The 17310-nt window shown below is 39.2% G+C and overlaps 3 protein-coding genes across 3 annotated transcripts; 1 reads left to right on the forward strand and 2 right to left on the reverse strand.

Annotated features, from left to right (window-relative positions):
• Positions 1-1546: 1546 nt before the first annotated feature.
• Positions 1547-2901, reverse strand: LOC112201610 (F-box protein SKIP23). Its single transcript, XM_040519297.1, has 2 exons — positions 2424-2901; positions 1547-2149 (listed from the first exon to the last, which is right to left on the reverse strand). Exons 1-2 carry the CDS (start codon positions 2751-2753, stop codon positions 1547-1549), a joined length of 933 nt encoding a protein of 310 aa, XP_040375231.1. The 5' UTR covers positions 2754-2901.
• A 348-nt stretch (positions 2902-3249) lies between these two features.
• Positions 3250-4341, forward strand: LOC112201619. The gene has a single exon (XM_024342524.1). It carries the CDS (start codon positions 3250-3252, stop codon positions 4339-4341), a length of 1092 nt encoding a protein of 363 aa, XP_024198292.1.
• A 3359-nt stretch (positions 4342-7700) lies between these two features.
• LOC112181757 (lon protease homolog 1, mitochondrial) lies at positions 7701-15438 on the reverse strand. Its single transcript, XM_040514681.1, has 20 exons — positions 14968-15438; positions 14751-14816; positions 14412-14591; positions 14239-14304; positions 13951-13992; positions 13714-13836; positions 13328-13426; positions 12995-13060; positions 12791-12877; positions 12565-12604; positions 12166-12337; positions 11556-11680; positions 11243-11373; positions 11054-11158; positions 10789-10902; positions 10178-10345; positions 9995-10096; positions 9580-9708; positions 8535-9053; positions 7701-8187 (listed from the first exon to the last, which is right to left on the reverse strand). Exons 1-20 carry the CDS (start codon positions 15217-15219, stop codon positions 8011-8013), a joined length of 2763 nt encoding a protein of 920 aa, XP_040370615.1. The 5' UTR covers positions 15220-15438; the 3' UTR covers positions 7701-8010.
• Positions 15439-17310: the final 1872 nt, after the last annotated feature.

Genomic DNA, 17310 nt, shown 5'->3' on the forward strand with positions numbered 1-17310 from the left:
AAGGCCAAGGAATTATTTGCATTTCGAAAGCTCTTTCCAAAGACCCACTCACCCACATCAAATTCAGTCCTTTTAACTGACATTGTGGTTAAAAGGGTAAATACCAGCAACAGAAAGTGTGCCACACACTCAAGTTATCGATTATTATATCGAAGTTGTATAAAAAACTAAAGTATTAATTGAAATAAAGTAAATGGGCACTGAAGTTCAGTGACATTTCCATAACAATATACCGATTCATCCCAACCGTGTCATACTATTATGTAAGAGCACCAACCCAAATTGGCGTGCCCAAGTCGGTGCCCTCTGGCCTGTTTTCTAGTAGTGACACCAGTCCCTCTCCTCACCATCAATAAGATCTTCCACCATTATGTGCTCCCAAACCCTCCATAGGTAATGAAAACGGACGAAAAGTATGTGGTAATGGAAGCCATGGATCATTCCAGACAGGAATAACATTACCTTTGCCAACTTGATAATGTAGGCCTTTACGTAGAACCTCCACTCCATGCAAAATACTACGCCATGCATATGAGCCTCCCCGGCCCCCACCAACTGTGCTCCAAGTAAACCAGTTTCCGGAAAGTATCGAGCTTTATATAGCCTCGGAATCAAAGAGTTAGGATTTTCTTAGATTTTCTTAGTGAGTCCCATAATCAGATGCACGGTTTACACAGAGTAGGGCATATTGAAGGAATGACATATTAATCAGCCAATCAGGGAGAAGATATCATGAGGTTCATCCCTCTCCTACACCTATCCTTGCAGGCCAAGACTAGGTGACTCTGCCTTCTTGTACAACCCTAAAATTTCGAAGGAGTGCAAGTTATATGTCTACTTTAATGCTACAAAGAGTGATTATTTGTCTATCGATATACAAAGATTCTTCACTAGTTAAATCCTGATCAAATTCTTTATATGTTTATAGATTTTTATAGATCTTATTTTATTCAAAATATCCCACAGTACATTGTACTGTTTCCTGTCAATCCAAGCCTTTTGTCCAATTGTGTAAACCTCTCATTGAATTTCTTAGAGAGAAGCGATGAAGATGTCCTTTCCAACGTTACATGCAATTGATCTAAAGACCTCGAGCATCTCCAATGGCTTTGTCTTTTGGCTTTGGTCAAATTTGAATTTGACATATGATATGGCAAAATTAACATGTTAACATTTTGACTAATTTTAGCTCCAATGGAGATGTCAAATTTAAATATTATTTTAATATATATAATTCTATTTGTGTTGCTTAACCAATTGCAGAAACGCATCAGCACGGTTGCTTTGTTACATGTTTGGTCTGCAGGTCTGTAAGTGCTGCTGCTGCAATGAGATTGAAATTACATGAGAGTGATTCAGCTCAGAAACATCTTTATCATCTTATCAACAACAACATTCATCAAGTATACAACACAAGAGATACGTAGACCACTCTACAAATAAATCATCTAACTTACTCCAAATATGAAGTTAAACATGGAAAAGGAACGCAACTTAAAGAGACACCAATTATAGAATTTTATGACAACAACAAATCATACTTGCATCAATCCAGAGAATACGAACATGTGGAGCCGAGCTCAATTGGAGGTGGCCAAAATATTTGGGAATCGCCTGGGGAAGATCTCAACTTCTGAATGCTATGGTCCTCTAAGTAGAACATGAAACTCTCTGGTCTAGTTACTTCTCTAAGAGCAAGATTAACATTGTTTTCATCTGAGAAGTAAATGCAATTCCCTCTGCACCCAGCCAATTCTTGGGCCGAAACAGAGAAACAGCAATCCATAGCCAAGAAAAACGCTCGATCACCCAAGCTCTTCACTTCAACCCATCTGCCCAACTCTCCATTCAACAGTTCCAACTTGCAAACCTTAAAATCAACTACCTTGAGTTCACCAGACTGATATCTTTGGTGTCTTCCATGACGCCAACGGACAAATAAAGAAAAATCTAACTCAACACCAGCCCCTTCTTGCTTATTTTGTTCTTGATCAAAATACATATCGACCACATAAAGCTCTCCACAAGACTCTACCAAATGCTTCCTCCCACCAAAACCAATCACTTTCGACGAAATCTTCACTATCACTTCTGAAGACACATCAATCGTAAAAACATAACCCAAGCTATCCACCACATATGGCTGACCCTTATAAACAATAACATCATCAAAAACAAAACCTCCATTACTAAACCATGTAAGTTTCTCATCTCCACTTTTAGCAAAACCCAAATTTCCCTTATCAGAGATAACCAGAATAGCACAATCAACAATCTCAGCAGGCATTAAAATCACTTTCTTTAAACCACAAACAGAACTAGAGCCAAGGATGTATCTCAGAAAATACGACTTCCCTAATTTGATCATTTTAAACTCCAACAAATTGAAACATTTAGGAGACGACGACTGGCCATTTGTGTACCTGATTCGCCTGGAGGTGATCGGATTCTGAAGAAGCATTATGTCGCACTCTTCGACCTTGACCAACCAACATCCAGACGACGGCGGCGCCAGTGATGACGTGGAGGGGCTCTGTAGGAGGTAGACGGTGTTTTGGGAGAGGAAGGAGGTGGGTCCATCGGAGAATGGGAGAGGGAATTTCGGAGGAAGTGAAGGGTGGAAGCGAGGCACAAGAACGCCATGAATGACAAACGCTGCGGAATTGGAGAGACTGGATGCACAGTTCGAGCTTTTCTCCTATCAGCGGCCAGAGCTCGACTGGAAGATTGGACCAGTCGACGGTGATATCCATTGTTGACGTGGCCTCGTGACTTGGGAGGTATCCATTTGATCCATGTTCTTGATATTCAAGAAGAGAGACGAAATTTGAAGAGAGGAACAGTGTTTCTTTCTCTGAGATTTTGAAGTTCTGGGTGAGATGAAGGAAGAAAGACGCGAGAAGGAAAGAGAGAGGCCACTGAGAAACAATAAAAAAAATAAAAGACAGAAAGAGAGGAAGCTGTCAAATTTGACAGAAGAAAGGCTTATGTCAAATCCACGTGGAAAAGACATATCTGTTGGAGAATAGTTTGGGCTGTCAAAAGTAATCGTTGGGCTTCCACATAGCAAATGACCCATCGGTTGGAGATGGTCTTAGATAGGCAATAAAATAGCCTTGGTGTAGATTTTAGATTTACATAGTTAATGTATTCGTACCGCACTTATACAATACGTCAGTGGTGACACAAAAAGCCCAAAATTAAACTCTCAAATGCGCTCTCTAGAGCACAGCACCGCCAAACCCTATTATGAAGGTTTTGGCTTGGAATTGCCGCGGGATTAACAATCTGGCTGCCGTTCAATCGTTGAAACGACTCATTCAACAGCACCGACCCTCGATCATCTTTATTTCTGAAACAAAGGTGGATGACTGGGAATATTTGAACTCGTTAAGGTTACAACTCGGCTTCCTGAATTGCGAAGCGGTTTTCACTGGTCGATCAGGAGGGGTGGCACTTCTCTGGGCTGATGGATTAGATATCTTGTTCCGATCGAAATCGTCGTCTCATGTGGATGTGGAGGTTAGGGCTTTTGATGGATCTGGGATTGCCTGGAGACTGACGGGTCTGTATGGTCAGCCGGTCACCGCGAACCGCCATCTTACTTGGACTCTACTTCAGGATTTGGGGGCTGAATCCTCGCTGCTTTGGGTGGTTATCGGTGATATGAACGAGCTGCTACATGCCTCAGAGAAGGAAGGGGGAGTTGTGCGTAGGGAGGGTCAGATGCAACCGTTTCGGGATGTTTTGAACCATTGTGATCTGGTGGACCTAAGGTTCCATGGAGCTCCGTATACTTGGCGTGGTCCGAACATGAGAAGTAGACTTGATCGAGCGGTGGCAACGTCTTCCTGGTCTGATATATTCCCTACAGCCCGAGTCTCTCATCTCCCACCAATACACGGAGACCATGTACCAATCCTTTTGGCGATCAATAGTGTTGTACCGCAGGTCTGGAGGAAGGGCTTTCGTCGTTTCAGATTTGAAAGTTTCTGGGTCCAGCATCAGGATTGTCAGAATGTGATATCAGAGGGTTGGGTTAAGCAAGTTATGGGCCAACCAATGTATCAGGTCTCAAGGAGAATTATGCATACCAGGATCTCATTGAGTAATTGGCAAAGGAGTGTGTTTGGATGCAGGAGTCGTGAAATTGACCAACTCCGGACACGGCTACAAGTCATCTCTGAATCTCCTTTGACCGAGGTGAACCAAAGTGAGAGTGTGTCTCTGTATTCCAAGTTGGATGGACTACTGGAAGAGGAGAATACTTATTGGAAACAACGGTCCAAGGTTGCTTGGCTAGTTGAAGGTGACCGGAATACTAAGTTTTTTCCACCGTAAAGCTTCTAATCGTAGGGCCAAGAATCGTCTGCTCGGTCTCTATGATCAGGAGGGGGTATGGCAGGACTCTATGGAGGGTATGGAGGGAGTTGTGCTCCAATATTTTTCCAAGATGTTTTCTGCGGGGGCCGTTGCTTATAATCATATGCATGCCACTGTTGAGTTGATCCAACCCCGTGTTACTGCCAGAATGAATGCTGATCTTTGTGCTCCGTATTCGGAGATGGAGATCCGGTCTGCTCTTTTCCAGATGTATCCTACCAAGGCACCCGGACCAGACGGCATGCCCCCTTTGTTCTTTCAGAAATATTGGGATATAGTGGGTACTGATGTAGTGGTTGTGGTTCAGAGTTTCCTAACTTCAGGCCGGCTGTTGGGTGAGATAAATTTTACCCATATATGCCTTATACCTAAGGTGAAAAACCCTGAGTCTGTTGCGGATTTGCGACCAATAGCTCTTTGTAATGTAATTTACAAGATCTGTTCTAAGGTGATAGCTAGCAGGTTGAAGAAAATTTTGGATGCTATCATTTCTCCTTTTCAGAGTGCTTTCATTCCGGGAAGACTGATTACAGACAATACTTTAATTGCAAATAAGGTTTCTCATTATATTCATAATTGCTATTCAAGTGCTGAAGGGGTGTTTTCTTTAAAACTGGATATGAGTAAAGCTTATGATCGGATGGAGTGGAGTTTTTTGGAAGCAGTGTTGTTGAGGTTGGGTTTTGATGAATCCTGGGTTGGGATTATTATGCAGTGTGTTACTACTGTCCGGTATGCTTTTATGATTAATGGTCAGCCTCGAGGCTATCTCTCTTCCTCCAAGGGACTTCGACAGGGGGATCCCCTATCTCCTTATCTGTTTTTGTTATGCACAGAGGTTTTCTCAGCTTTATTGGAACAAAAGGCCTCTGTGGGAGCTCTTGCAGGTTTTAAAATTTGTGATGATGCTCCTGCCATTCACCATTTATTGTTTGCAGATGATAGCTTGCTATTTGGTAAAGCTAATGCGGCCGAATGTGATCACATAAAAGAGGTGTTGATTGACTATGAAATGGCATCTGGTCAGCAGATTAACTTTGCAAAGAGTAGTATTGTGTTTAGTAAGAAAGTTTCTGCTGCTGATAAGGTACTTCTAGCAGATTCCTTGGGTGTGATGATTGAGAGCAAGCATGAAAAATACCTGGGTCTACCTACATATTTGGGCAGGAACAAGACGGAGTCTTTTGCTTTCATTAAAGAGAAGTTGAGTAAGAAACTTGCTGGTTGGCAGGGTAAGCTACTTAGTGGGGCTGGTAAGGATTTATTGATAATGGTGGTAGCACAGACTCTCCCATCTTATTCCATGAGTTGTTTCTTACTGCGACTCTTTGCATCAGATGTGTGCTAGGTTTTGGTGGGGTAGTAAGGATGTTAATCGTAAAATCCATTGGCTGTCTTGGGAGAAACTTTGTTTGCCTAAAGATGAAGGTGGAATGGGTTTTAAAGATTTGCATGCACACAATCTGGCTTTACTTGCTAAGCAAGGCTGGCGTATGATAAAGAATCCAAATTCTCTGGTGAGTCGTTTATATAAGGCCAGATATTTTCCACACTCTTCTTTCTTACAAGCTCCGCGTCCAAGCAGCTCCTCTGCATGCTAGCGTGGGATATTTGGTGCAAAGGAGATTATAGTAAAGGGCTTGCGGTGGCAGATAGGAGATGGATCATCGGTTCGTATTTGGGAGGACCCCTGGATCCCACGGCCTCATCTATTCAGGCCATTAAGATTTAATGTTGCACCTTATAATCATGTCAGCGAGTTAATCCGAAATGGGGTATGGAATAGTGAGTTGGTGACAAAGATTTTTAGTTCGGAGGATGCTAGGCTAATCCTTTCTTTGCCTCTAAGCATCAATAGGGTGGTTGACCGTTATATTTGGCATTATGACTCTAAAGGTCGTTTCACAACCAAGAGTGCGTATCACTTGGCTTTTCATTCGCTACATTCTTCATTGATGGAGGCCTCTAGTTCCTCTGAGTCTTCTAGTTTTTGGAAATGTATCTGGGCAGCCAAGGTGCCTGGCAAGGTCAAAGTGCATATATGGAAGGTATGTCAATCTATCCTACCTACTCTATCGCAGCTTCGTGGTCGGAGGATTCCTTTGTTGGGAGGCTGTTTCTTTTGTAATGCGGAAGACGAGTCCATTTTACATGTTACTTTGGAATGTCCATTTGTTCGGGATTTGATAAATATGGTGCCTTCTTTGCATAACATTCTCACGTCTTTTATCCCAAACTCTATAGTGGATTGGCTGCAGTCATGCTACTCTTCTCTATCTTGTGAAGATTTTTCTCTCCTTTTGGTGCTACTGTGGGCGATATGGAAAGAAAGAAACAAGAGGGTATGGAACAATAAGTTCCAGTCTCTCTCTCAGGTTTATTTTCATACTGTGCATCTGTTTCAATCCTTGAAAACGGCTTTGCCGACTAAAGTTCCACGGGTGGGACGCCGTCCTAGGCCATGGAGCCCTCCACCAGCCGGTTGGCTTAAAGCAAACATGGATGGAGCTTTTGATGCAGCAGCTCACAGAGGTGGTTTGGGGGTGGTAATTCGAGACGACGGCGGTCGAATTGTTGCTGGAGCTTGTGCTAGTGTGAGTGTAGTGCTCTTCCCGGCTTTGGTTGAAGCTTTTGCTGGGCGTCTTGCTTGCCAGGTGGTGGAACGATTTGGGTTGGCACCGGTCGTTTTCGAAACTGATTGCCTTCAATTAGTCAATGCTATACAGGCCGAGGGTGAAGATACCTCTGAGTTTGGTAGGTTGGTGGATGATATTGTTCACTCTCTGTCTTCTCTTCAGAAGTAGTTGTTAGGGAAGCTAATGTTTTAGCTCATAAGTTGGCTAGGTGTGCTCTTGGCACAGGTTTATTGCTTTCTTGGTGTGGACCAGTTCCCACAATGTTGGAGGAACTCCTCTATACCTAATGTAATCTTTCTGATTCTTTAATATAGCCTGTCGTTTCGAGTTCAAAAAAAAAAAAATACATCAGTGGTGACCTCTGGTCTGTTGTTTATTTAAAATAATCGATATTGTACATTCATACGTTCAAATCTCACTAATATTATGAAATAGGTAGGGTGAGAAGACAATTGAAAAAAACCCTAGAAGTTAGCCCAAGTGGTGAGGGGTTTGAGAATTCTGTTACAATTAGGCGATGTATTCATTCCCCTCCAATGTTGAAAAAAAAAAAAATTAAAAAAATCCAGAATTGGTGTAAGAGAACTTGTCTCTCGATCACTCTCTTTTCAGTCTTTTGTGAAGCATCAGTATGAGGCCAACCCGCAGTATAATAGGCTTGATAAAAATCAACAAGATGAGATAACAAAAAACAGACTAATCTGGAAACTCATATATCTTATTCCAAACTTGGAACATTGATGTTCTGATGAACAACGTTCTGCTTGTTACAAAAATGGGGCAGATGACAGAAACTTTTTACAGGATGATAAAAGGATAAGAGTGGGTAAATAAGAAAAAATGTACAACCCCACCCAATGATCCATCTTAGGCCTCTTTTGTTCTAAAACTATCCTGATGTGAATCAACATGGTAAATGTAAAAGTAAAATTAATGAGGGGTGACAGCAAACACTCACCACCAAATTAGTCTGTAGAATGGCTTGCCTTTCCTAATTTTCGTGATCACCGAAAGCCAAGTTGAATATCTGACTGTAGTCATCTACAAAGTGAACATCCAGGCCTTCCTTTACATTGGGGGTAAGCTCCTCATAATCCCTCTTGTTAGCTGAAGGGAATATGATGGTCTTCACTCCGCCCCTCCTCGCTGCTATTGTTTTCTCCTTTACCTAAATTGTTTGCAATTATGAAATTTAAGATCCACCAAAATGTGCTCAAAAGAAAAGACATGAATATATACAGAAATCTAAGGGGTATAGTTATAGAAATCGATGGGGACTTAAGAGTGACACTAACTTGTTTTTACATCACTTCATGGAACTGAAATCTTCATTATAAGGAACCAGGAGTGTATCATAAAGAATCACATTAAACATACCATAATTTCCAAAAAAAAAAAAAAAAAACCCGTATGACTTGAATCATAATATAATATAAAACAAATTCATTATATGTGTGTGTGTGTACAGAGAGAGAGAGAGAGAGAGAGAGAGAGAGAGAGAGAGGTTTAGCATACCCCGCCAATTGGAAGGATCCTCCCGGTTAGTGTTACTTCCCCAGTCATTGCTAAATCCTTGTTGACAGGCTTCTTCATGGCAAGGGAGAGCATGGATGTTATCATAGTACAACCAGCACTGGGCCCATCCTTAGGTATAGCCCCTGCAGGAATATGGAGATGAAGCTTGGAATCGGCAAAGAAAGTGTTATCTGGCTCTTTATCAAGCAATATCGATCTGGCAACAGTGTGAGCAATATGGGCACTTTCTCTCATGACATCCCCAAGTTGGCCTGTGACTTGAAGTGCTCCTTTCCCGTGAGCTTCCTCAACCTGAGTGGTCTCTATATACAAGGGGCAACCACCCATGGCAGTCCAAGCAAGACCCATAACAACTCCAACTGGAGTCTGTTCGTAGATGTGTTCAGCATGGAAAACAGGTTTCCCAACAAAATCAGGTAAGTTTGATGAGTCAACCAACACTTTCTCAACTGTTTTTGTTGCTTCACTTTGGGAACTATTTCCTGTATCTCTTCGAACCTGTAAAAATGAATACAATCATCAAATCCTTCAGTTGGTGAAAAGAAAATTCAGACAATAGAAACACATGGCTTAAAAACGTTGAATTGAAAGTAACTACAAGAAAAAATTCAACAAGCCTTATAAACAACTAGGCTATGTGGAATTGTTGCACCTTCTTGGTAACTATTTCTTTTTCTCTCATAAAAAATAAAAAATAAATAAATAAAGTTTTTTTTTTTTTTCCAAACAGCCGTGTTAGCAAATTTCATAACAATATTCTTTCATTTACATATGCAAAATGATATGACTATCTTTTTAAATCCTGTAGCATGGAGGTCCATAAAATTGCAGCACAGAGTAAACAATTCTTTGCTAAATACCAACTACTTCTGAAATTTTCCTCTGTTTCTTACTTTCTTTTAAAGATAGAATTGCTGTAACTGCATTCAAGTTGCAAAGTAATTCATACCTAGTAACTTTAAATATCATTAGACTCCTGTTTTGGTGTAGAAAAGAAGGAAAGAAGAAAAAATTTATTAGATACCTTTGAACCAACAACATGTTCGTCACTATCTGCAACTTCAACAACTGCAGGTTCATCTGAGAGAGACTGTATTGGATCACCAACTGCCGGTTCATTTGCTGTTCCTTGTCTAACAAGTTGCAGAGCTATCTGCAAAGCAAAAAAAAAGATACATTAAAGCATATCATTGTTCTAAGCAACTCATTCATTATCGTATCATTGGCCAAAGGAACCGGATACATATAATAGTCACAGAAGATTATGAGCTTGTTCCGGATTTATGACTTCATAGTGAAATCATATATCATGGACCTAAAGCACCTATCTCCCTGAAGGCCTTGACCTAAAAGAGAACTACAGGCATAAGTTTTTTTTTTTTGTCATGATGAAATTTCAATTTTATAACGATCATACTACTCTGATATTTTTCCCAAACCTTGCGGTAGATCCTTTCTATGTGCTGCTGGAGATTCCTAACACCTGCTTCCCGGCAATAATTTTCAATGAGTGCAAGAAGAGCTGCATCGGTCACCTCAACCTGAAATATGTCAATTACCATATACATAAAAACTACTGCATATATTAAACAAATTAGATACAAAATGACATATATTAGTACCTGTTCAGGTTCAATGCCACATGCTTCACGTGTGGTCTTCTCCAAATACTCTCTAGCAATGTGGATTTTCTCATCAGTAATGTACCCAGCGATGGAAACGACCTCCATTCTATCCAACAGAGGAGTTGGAATCATGTGCACAACATTTGCTGTACAAACAAACAGAACCTACAATAAAATTTCCACGCATGATTTATCAAGCTATTGAACAAAGATTAGCTAAACGGAGGGAAGAAGAAAGAAGCCATCCTTGATCTTTGTTAAGAGTCATCTGTTGCAGAACTTACATGGACATTTTGCAATCATCAGCACAATATTGAATATGTTAGGAGACTAGGAGACTACATCTTTCCTAATGTTCCTAGTACATACACAAATCTCTCATGAGGAAATTATGTTCCAGTTGCTAGTCAGTTCCTCTATTTACAACTTTAATACATACATCTCTCAGTATGTAGGTTAAAAGAAGTGGACATCTAGGCACCCCCTTTCCTTTACAATGAAGTTTTAAAATAACGGTGATACCCATGCACCAGATGGTTTGGAGATCACAAGTAAATTACCAGAAAACTTGCAATTTTCTATGGAAAAAGTACTTGGCATTTGCTTACCTTAGATAGGTCAATTGGAACATCAAGATAATGGTCTAGAAAATTAGCATTTTGCTCTGGATCTAGAAGCTCCAACAATGCACTTGCCGGATGACCAGCATGCCCCCTTCCCAACTGACACAAAATGAGGCCAATTTCAAGATTGAAATCATCAATCATTAATGAAACTTGAAACACACTCATTACTTTTGCTAATAAGCATTTTATAAATTCCGGACTACAAACAGACCAAAAATCTGATGCAAGAAATCCAACTATTTATTACCTTGTCAATCTCATCGATCAGAACCAGAGGGTTAGCTGTTCCCACAGTTTTAAGGCATTGTACCATCTTTCCTGGCATGGCACCAACATAGGTTCGACGATGCCCCTAAATGTAATGTTAAGGTTAATTTTATACTATTTAGCTGCATGTTGCAGTAATCAAGATTCTAGTTTATAGAGGTTCCCGTACCTTAATTTCAGCTGCATCAGTTAACCCTCCTACAGAAAATCGAAAGAAATTACGGTTCAAGGCATGTGCAATTGAACGACCAATGCTGGTTTTTCCTACTCCAGGTGGACCAGCGAGACAGATGATTTTTCCTGTGCCATATAATCAAACCATTATCAATCCATACTACTGTAATAATATATATCAAACAGTTTGCAAGCATTGCCACAAAACTGGATAGAAATAATTATAAAATAAGAGCCAAGATCATGTAAAACAGGGTCAATCCCAAACATCAAGATAGACAACTATGAAAGAAGAAGACTATACCAACCTTCTGACATTCCTCTGAGTTTGCCAACAGCAATAAATTCCAATATCCTTTCTTTTACTTCAGTTAATCCATAGTGATCTTCATCGAGAACTTTCTGCGCCCGAAGAACATCAAAATTCTCATCACTGCATTTGGAGTTGAGATGAAAGAACTTATGAAAGGTCAGCGCTCAATAAGGTGCACATTTTTCTATAAATAAGAGAATAAAAATACATAACCCAACAAAATGGCCAGATGCATTCGCTTCTAATCTTTCAATAAAAGTAGAAACATCGAAACAATAAAGGTTTACTGTACAGTTAATCCCCTACCCACTCTAGATTATCTAAATAAATTCTCAACTTAATGGTTAAGAACTTCAACAAGTACCATGGTTTACAAAAATCCTTTATTTACAAATACCATAAAGGATTATAATAGGAATCACAAGTGTGGCAGCAGTAGTTATAAGTGGCTGTCTATTCTAACCATACCATACTTTGTCCAAAAAGTCTGAATAAAAAATCTTTCATCATTCTAGTCTAACCAGAATGAGGTGAAAATTGTACAATCTCAGATATAAACTCGCTCCCCCTTCATAAAATTTAAGTAAACTGAATAGAGCAATAACCTGTAATTTCCCCAGGGAAGTGAAATCAACCAATCTAGATAATTACGTGTTATATTAAATTCACTTGAACTGGCATCCAACAGCTGCATTTTGCTAAGCTCTTCTTCTATGACTTGCAAAACATTAGGTGGGCATTTTTCCCTATTTGGTTCAAGCCTCTCCCTAAACTTTTCTGCACCGCAAGATCAAAAAAGTGATGCAAAAGTTACATCTATGTGCATGAACAATCAATAACTAAATCAATTCATCCATTTATTTCCACATAAGTACTTAATGCTTAATAAGTTTTGCATACAAACAATTATTCGTACATATAAGGCACAGACTGTATATTTGGAGTATAGACGCTATACAAAAACACCTATTCCTACGCAATGGATGAATTACAAAAATACTAACCACAAAGCGCTGTTCTATCATCAGCCTCTAATCCCAGTTCCTGAATCATGCCAACCCAAGTAAATTCCAATGAGGCACATGGTTGAATAAGGAAACTGGGATAAAACTCCCCAAAATAATCAAATTACATCAATTAATGGTAAACTATCATACATAGCCACTAGAGATGCAGCACTAGCAGGGCTTGGCTTAAAAAGATATATTTGATTAAGGTGGAGACAGATACCTTCTTTATTGCTTTAAGCTGCTCATTTAACAATTTGCGACGCTGTTCAGAAAGCATTTTCTCTTCCATTTTTTTCATAAGAGATGCCTGAGTACGAGCACAAAACAAAAGTTCAGAATATAATCAAACTCTCTATTTTTTTGTTGACAATATAAAGAATAGGTGCCATGTACCAAAACAATGGCATGGCACATTTCATCATACCTGAATCTTACTGATCTCTATCTCTTTCTTCACTAATTCTAGTGTGAGCTTTAAACGTTCATGCACCTGGGGGGAGGAGTGGCAGAAATCAAACCAACAAGAATAAAAAAATAATAATAAAAAGATAAATATAAAGCAGAGATAACCATGGACGTGAAGGCTAGACGGTCGATGAACAAAAGGTTTTGAAGCTTTACGTTTTTAAAATATACTTGTTCTTGATCAGGCATCAAAAAACTTATCTTCTTGATTTGAAATGGTTTTGATAACAGAGTACATAAAAAGTGAGCTCTCTAATTACCAGCCACCAGCATAAATTTGATTCGTACTCACATCTAGCTCTTCAAGTACTTTTTGGCATTGCAATTTGTTTGCACCAGATATAGCAGCCCCAAAATCTGCTATCCTTGTAAAATCAAAATCACTTATATGCTGCACAAATTGAAATGAAAAGACAAAGTTAACAGGAACGAATTGAAAATCCAAATGATCAAATACCTAAAAACACAATGACCTGTATACAACTCACTCAGTGATTGTCATAAAAATATGAAGCATATACTAATTATTTCATGGCGTCATTTAAAGACAAGGGGAACCAAAATGAGGGGACAAAAGAGATTTCACTGATGATGCAAGAACAAAGTTGCAAATGAACCAATAAGCACAGAAGAATAAAGACACTAAGATGTCCCAACACTAGGAAAAACAGAAAAAACCTGAGTATACGTTTGAGCATGATCTCTCCAAAGAACACTAGTCTCCAGAACATCTCTTAGAGTTGATATAACCTCATATGATGTTGCCTTTATAACATCATCATCCTTGTCATATGGCTTCTCCTGTAATGCAAACTCTATCCAAATGAGAGAAGGGGAAATAAAAATCTATATATGGGTAGAACCTCCTAAAGTGATTAATTTGGGACAAATAAAAATATACTGCAGACATCTTGCCTTGAGATGATCAACTTTTACAGTCACGGGATCCTCATCAACCTGCAGAGGAAAAGAAAAAAAAAATTGCTCAGTTTACAATGTTTATTTCAAAATTTAAAATAATTATACATGTATGTACTCATGTAAATATACGTGGATGCATATACTTAAATTCCAAAAAGGTTTCCCTATAGTCAAATGTTTGTCATGAAGCATGAATCATATAACAAGTGATGATGAACAACTCTAGATATGACATATCAAGACATCAATGAACATATATGCTCACTAATTAAATCCACTCACCATCTCTGTAATATGAAGTCGCCTATGGCCGATTAGGACTACTTGGTCTCCTTGAATGCTTGAAATCTAATACAAGAAAAATACAATAAAACCAGGAATGAAAATTCGAAATGAGTTTACAAGTTAATCTACAAAAGAGAATGCAAAAGGAAAATGGGGGCAACATCAGATACCTGGGCAAGCGTACCAACTTCATGCAGACGATCAAACAACTCTTTCCCTTTCAAATCAGGAATGTTATTCTCCATCTCAGAACAAGGGTCGGTCCCTGGTTCATCCTTGACAAGGAAAGCACCGGCATATGGAACTTGCCGGTTTCTACTTTCCTGTAGAGCTGCTAATAGTTTAGGATCCTAAAACACCAAAACAATGTATAATTCAGTTCAATCCCCTTCATAATCAGCAATTTTATACACAAAATCAACCCATTAACACAATGAAACATCCCAACACTTCAAAGCATTAACCCGAAAAGCAATATGATTCCAACTCTACTAAAAAATCTCACCTACCTTCACATATATTGGCATGTAGAAACCCGGAAACAGTGGTCTATGCGGCAATGGCAATGCTAAAACCTGCCTCAAATCCCAAACAAAAATCACTAAATTGCCTCCACAAACATACAAAATGAAGAAACTTTCTTAACAACAAAGTTGAGCATTTCCTTATATTAACCAAATGACACCACTTCGCTAAAGCAAAAACTAAACCCAACAAAAAACCAACCTTTACATAATCTTCAGGATTAAGATTTGTGGGTATGATAGCTGACGATGATGACGACTTGGACTTAGCCTCTGATTCATTTCCTAACCCCTTGAACTCGATTTCCACCACCCCATCACCGTTTTTAGCGTCAGAGCAAAAAAAAGCTCGACGGCCCAAGTTGGGGTTCCGGCGAGTGAAGCCGGTGATAGAGCCAAGAGCTCGGAGAAACGGTGACGCCGCCGGAGAAGAAGGAGAGAGGAGTTTTAACATTTTTCTGGGTCGGCAAGAAATCAAATTTAGAAGAAAAAGGTGGAAACTTTAAGCTAGGAAAACCGCCATTGTTGTGGAAACTTGAAACTTCAAAGAAAAGCCCCTCATAAACCCTGCTGGGTTTTGTTTTTGAATAAATTACATTTCATCCATCGAGTTAAAAGAGTGATTTTTACCGTTGTTTACTAATTAAGACCATGGCTCCATTTAGCCAGAGCTATCGGCCGCCGTCGACTTGTTTTCCTTCCTATAAATGTGCTTCAACTCAAGGAGATCACATGAACGGAAACCTATTGTAATTTATCTTTTTCTTTTTTAATGTTTGCTGATTAAGACATTGTTGTCAACTTATCGTCAAATTCCAATAATTTCATCAAGGTTTGTTCTTAACTCATTTTATGTGATTCTAACTAGTGTTTTTCCCGTTTCAAAAAAAAAAAAAAAAAACCTAGTGTTTTTTATTAGATTATAAAGACATTTTTCTCCAATACAATGAGTGTTAGGCATTCTTATATGCTATTTTGAAAAAATGTTATTAGCAGTGTGAATGATAAAAAAAATAAAAAATAAAAATGTTGTATTGAGAACATGAGAAGGTTGTGGTAGGGAGAGCAATAGGGTCACATATGGGTATTGACAACTCATTTATCCGAACTTGGACGGCACGACAAGCGCATTAGGGTTACGTACCTCCTAGGATTTTCACCCGACATGGTTATTATATTGTATTGAGAACAGAATGGGGTAAAATTCTACATCACATCGTTACGCAATACAAGGTTCTCTGAACCTAATTCACCTCGATTCACTCTGAATCATCACAAACCTAAACACTCTTATTCTCAAATTGACTTGACCATCGGAGCCCCTTGGCTAGTACCACACTGGTCCTCACTCACCCAGGGATTTCAATTGTCTTTTCTCTTACGTGCAGGTAATCGAGTCGACAACGCAGACGAAACTGTGTTGCAATAGGTACTAGCGTAGTAAACTTTGGTATAACTGAGCTTCTAGAACACTAATTGTAGTAGAGTCTCTCTCTGTCTTCTCCTCCTCCTTCTTTTTTTAAACAAGAAACAAAGACAAACTATAAATATAAAATAAAGCAAACAAGAGAAAAAAGAAATAAATAAAAAAAATAGAATTTATGGTGGTCAACGACAAATATAAGGAGGTGTTTTGTATATTTTGTAGTCTCGGCATGAATTTTAAATTTTTCGAAGCTGATCATTATTGACTAAAGAGGATAATTGAGATTTGTTTTCTTTTCAGCTTTCATGTTACCCGAACTCTCATTGTCTCCATGCCGTTAAATGGTACCTAATGTTCTAACGGAACATTAACGAAAGTTAGTGATAGGTACCATTTGAAATTAAATCAAAAAGTTCAGATATTGGTTGTGATCAAAATTGAAGTTCAGGTATCATCGATACGATAGAGGATAAATTCAGGTACCATCTGTGATAATAACCCATAAATAAAATATACAATCTCAGCGCAACTGTCGAGACCATATTGATTACAAATGGAATTTTAAGAATAAAATTTATTTGTTGTGCAGAAATTGACTATTGAAAATTAACATTCTTAAATGCTCATTCTCTAAAATTCCTTTGGCGATGGCCACACTTAGTGCTCTGAACATATGATTTAATATTTAGGGACTTTTATTTGCTTATAATGTCTCACCAAGATCGATCCGACCGTTGGCTAGGGCTAGTTGAGCCATGGTTGGTCTTGACTAAGGCTAGCCAGACCTTGTCTAGAACCGATTAAGGTAAGTCAAATCTCGGTTAAGCTAGTCAGGCTATGGCTAGAATTAGTCTTTTCTAAAACTAGTCGGATAGTGGCTAGAGTTAGCTGAATCTCGATTAGGGTGAGTCAGACCTCGACTAAGGTGAGGTAAGATGGACCTAAGTTGAAGCGGGCCGCACCTTGGCTAAAGTGAGTTGTACCTCAACTAAGGCGAACCAGACCTCAAGTAAGGTGAGATGAGTCGGACCTCGGCCAAAGTGAGCCAGACCTCGGCTAAACATTTGTTCTATCATGACCCACCATGGCCCAAGCCTGCCTCATGTGTACGACCGCGGT

Source organism: Rosa chinensis, chromosome 1, assembly GCF_002994745.2.
Source record: "Rosa chinensis cultivar Old Blush chromosome 1, RchiOBHm-V2, whole genome shotgun sequence".
Taxonomy (NCBI): domain Eukaryota; kingdom Viridiplantae; phylum Streptophyta; class Magnoliopsida; order Rosales; family Rosaceae; genus Rosa; species Rosa chinensis.